At 40.4% G+C, this 3,553-nt stretch overlaps 1 protein-coding gene across 1 annotated transcript; it reads left to right on the forward strand.

Moving 5' to 3' along the window:
* The first annotated feature begins 512 nt into the window (after positions 1-512).
* LOC134215136 (uncharacterized) lies at positions 513-1,551 on the forward strand. The gene is made up of 2 exons (XM_062694387.1): positions 513-860; positions 1,092-1,551. Exons 1-2 carry the CDS (start codon positions 664-666, stop codon positions 1,267-1,269), a joined length of 375 nt encoding a protein of 124 aa, XP_062550371.1. The 5' UTR covers positions 513-663; the 3' UTR covers positions 1,270-1,551.
* The last annotated feature ends 2,002 nt before the right edge of the window (positions 1,552-3,553 follow it).

Below are 3,553 nucleotides of genomic sequence, written 5' to 3' on the forward strand. Positions count from 1 at the left end.
TACCAAATCAATCTTGCATCAAAACCAGAAATATTCCATCAATACTTTCAGTTCATTTTAGTTTACACTTCCTAACACTAGACACATGGCATCAGTTGATCTTGTTTATGCAATCATGGGTAGAGCATACCAGGCCCTTTTAAAATCAATCTTGCATCATCATCTAATTCTATACAAAACCATCCGTTGATGTTTGTCTCTCGGTAGATTTGCTCTCAATAGACCTTTCCCGTCCGACCAAACACCTATGTTTTGTATTTTTCCCTAAAACATCCTTGAGTTTAGATAACATTGCGCATAAAATAGGGTGTTTTTATGAAACGGTTATTTTCATACAATTTTTTGAAAAAAATAACATCGTCTGTTTTACGAGGTGAATATTCCTACCAGACGATGGTGATCCTATGAGATTCAGCATATTTGGCAACACTTGACAGCGGTGAGAACATCGTTCAACTATTTTTTCTGGCATCTCTGTATCATGTTTATTTACATTTGAAATGTCATAAATATTGAGTGCACGATGTGAAAATAAATTTCATTCCGGAAAGTTATTTTGTTTTCTTGTTTCGTCGGTGTGTCAAAATCATAAACAACGACATTTACGAAACATTCACCGATACGGAGCGTCTGATTGGAGATGTCGGATCAAATCCGGTCATAATGAATCCAACCAACATCATCTTCGATGGTCCGCCATTTAGACGAACATGGAACACTGGTTGGATGGGGTCTCGATACAGGGCAAGCCAAGATCCTGGACGAATGAAAAAGTCCCAAGCAAATCCACAATCAAAACAACAGTCCTCCTTTCCACTCATCAAACCAGAAGGCAACATATTTTTGGTGCCCCTCCATCGGTAAGTACATTTTGAAAGCAGTTTTCTTCCCACTACCCACTGGTAAGCAATCCTATCACGACGTACATAACATTGTTGTTCTCATCCTACGAACGATTCTTGTAGCTAAGTCGTTAGTTTTTCATTACATCATCAACCACGGCAGAATTTTTCTTGTTTGTTTGTCATTCTTTTTTGTAAAATGTGTTTGGTGAAATTTGTGAAAATCTAATAACCGTTTCGTTACAACAGTTTTGCTGAAATGGGATCGAAGCGGAAAGCTAGAGCTCGGCTCGGTCGGTTGACCGACAAAAGCGCAAGGAGCATAACGCCAACACCATCCAGTGGAAGCAGCAAACGACCGCTTCGTAAACGAATGCCTTTTTGGAAAAGTTGCGATGGGACCGCCGCGGAAAATTCCAAATCATAAGCAGACGAAGACTGCAGCTCAAGAATGTAATGAAGGTGTTACTGATCTCCGACACGACTCCGAATAAATCTAACCACAGCACTCAATCGTGGGTCATCTGAGCGACCCGCACGTAATTTTCTGGTTGGCGTTTGATCGCTTTTCGCAGCTTTTCATAGCACCACTGTACCACCACCGCTACTACCACCCAGATCAGTCAATCACACCATGTACAATACTATGTAGCACTTGTCGCTTAAATTAAACATAGTGTGGAACATATGCCTAGTACCAATTGCACTTTTCTTTCCCATCATTTGTAAATTTCAATGGAATATTATTGGAAATTATGGAAAGACACATAATCAGTGCAGTTAGATTTCCAAGCAATCTTGCAGGTAAAACATTATCCCAAATGAATTCCTTTCGAAGGTGCTTGGGAAAAATATCGTACTACTCGGAGAAACCCAGCAAATTGAACTTGTCGACTGATGCGTAATCGTTTGTCCAAATTGACGTCTGGAAAGTTACCTCAATGGATCATAATCCAACTGGAATTTGGTCTTCCGATAGTTATTTTCGATTAGCAGCAACATTTCCAACAGAGACTTCAGAGGGAGATTCCTCAACCATATTAGGATGGATGCACCCGTAGCCAGCAAGCGACCATATCCGGAAAAATTTCAAGGCGGCGTTTTTCATCCCTTCAAAACACTAATACCATTCACAATGTTAAACTTTGTATCAAAAATAAATCTTGGAAGAAATTATACAAAAAATAATTAAAATAGTTCTAAAACATATATTTATTATTGACATTAGTTTATGTAAAACAAAAAACACAGATATGGCGAATTCATTTTAATTCAAACATTCTCGACTCCCTGGACACAGTGTCCGTTTTCACGATTCCACTATTTGATAGTTCATCGCAAAGCAGATTCTACCCTACTTGAACCAATTGCTTTGCTCGCCTCAATCCAGGGTGGCCAGACCTAACGATTGTACTGATGGCATTCATAAGAACTTTTCCGCATACATCGCATACTAACAGGGCAATATCGGAGGACATACCCACACCATACTGTATTAAATTGGCAATTGGTGCTTTATTAAAAACGATAGCCTGTTAGTACAAGACTTTTGGATCAGGTCACCACCAGTATTATCGGATATTTTGAAATAGTTAAGTTCTTAGGATCGTTGATGTTGTGATGCTGAACCACGGTTAAAAATCGGTGTCCACGGTCGCAATCACCAGTCCATTTGAGAATTCTTGTAGAACAGATGTATTGTTGAGCTATACCGCAATTCACAATGTTGTCCACCACAATTTAATTTGATGTATGTACCACGACCCCACTAAAACAATGCCTTGCCAAGTACATATATCTATATCCGAGTTGACGGTAGCGAATCCGGAAATAGAACATCCTACCAGGTACAAGCTAAGCCATGAAAACGCCGATCTGGTGTTTATGAAGATAAACTTCCACATGTGAAGGTTCTGTACAAATTCAGCTATATATGTTGTGCTCCGGCGAACTTATTCCAAACAGCCGTTATCAATGATCAGCTTGCAGCTATTTAAGCTCAGTTCAACAGGAAATGCAGTCATTTATACAAGGTGGCCTCGTACGATTTGATGACGTATGCATACTAACTTCAAAAGGATTCACTTTCCTCGATCAGCGGAACCGTAGACTTCAAATTAAACTGTTAATTTCCCGTACTGGGCTTCCACACACTGAGGGAATAATCCAAGCTTGTAGTGATCAGTTTATTTTAATTCGGTGCCAGCAGCTTCAATAGATCACTGTCATTCACTCTCCAGGAGGAAATGATAACTCCTGTTCGTACATCGAGGACGGTTACGTGCTCGGAGCTGAGTCTCACGGCTATCCACACACCAGAGGGTAAAATAGCAATGGTTTTTACCGAACCAACCAGGACACTGAAAATACGCCTTTCGTTGCAGTAGCTGAAGGTGCGGGTATCGATCATGCGAATGCGGCAGTTCCGGCCAATACCAGGCAGCTGGGTGGCGGGAGTGTATTCATCACAGAAACGGAAGTGTATTTAGGTGCGTCCAGCTAATCGATTTGGGTTGGTACGAACGGATCCTAAAGGTTAACCCCGGAACCGGATGGTTAATCTAGCAACAATATAAAAATGCATAAATTAGTATGTGCTTTAACATTTTTTCAAAAGTACTAACCTTATCGATTCCATGAAGGCCAAAGAATGCACGGGTTTGCGGTGATTGGTGTAGTTAACCGTAGGTTTTGTCGAAGGAAGCAAAGTT

The sequence above is a fragment of the Armigeres subalbatus genome, chromosome 2, assembly GCF_024139115.2.
Source record: "Armigeres subalbatus isolate Guangzhou_Male chromosome 2, GZ_Asu_2, whole genome shotgun sequence".
NCBI classification, from domain to species: domain Eukaryota; kingdom Metazoa; phylum Arthropoda; class Insecta; order Diptera; family Culicidae; genus Armigeres; species Armigeres subalbatus.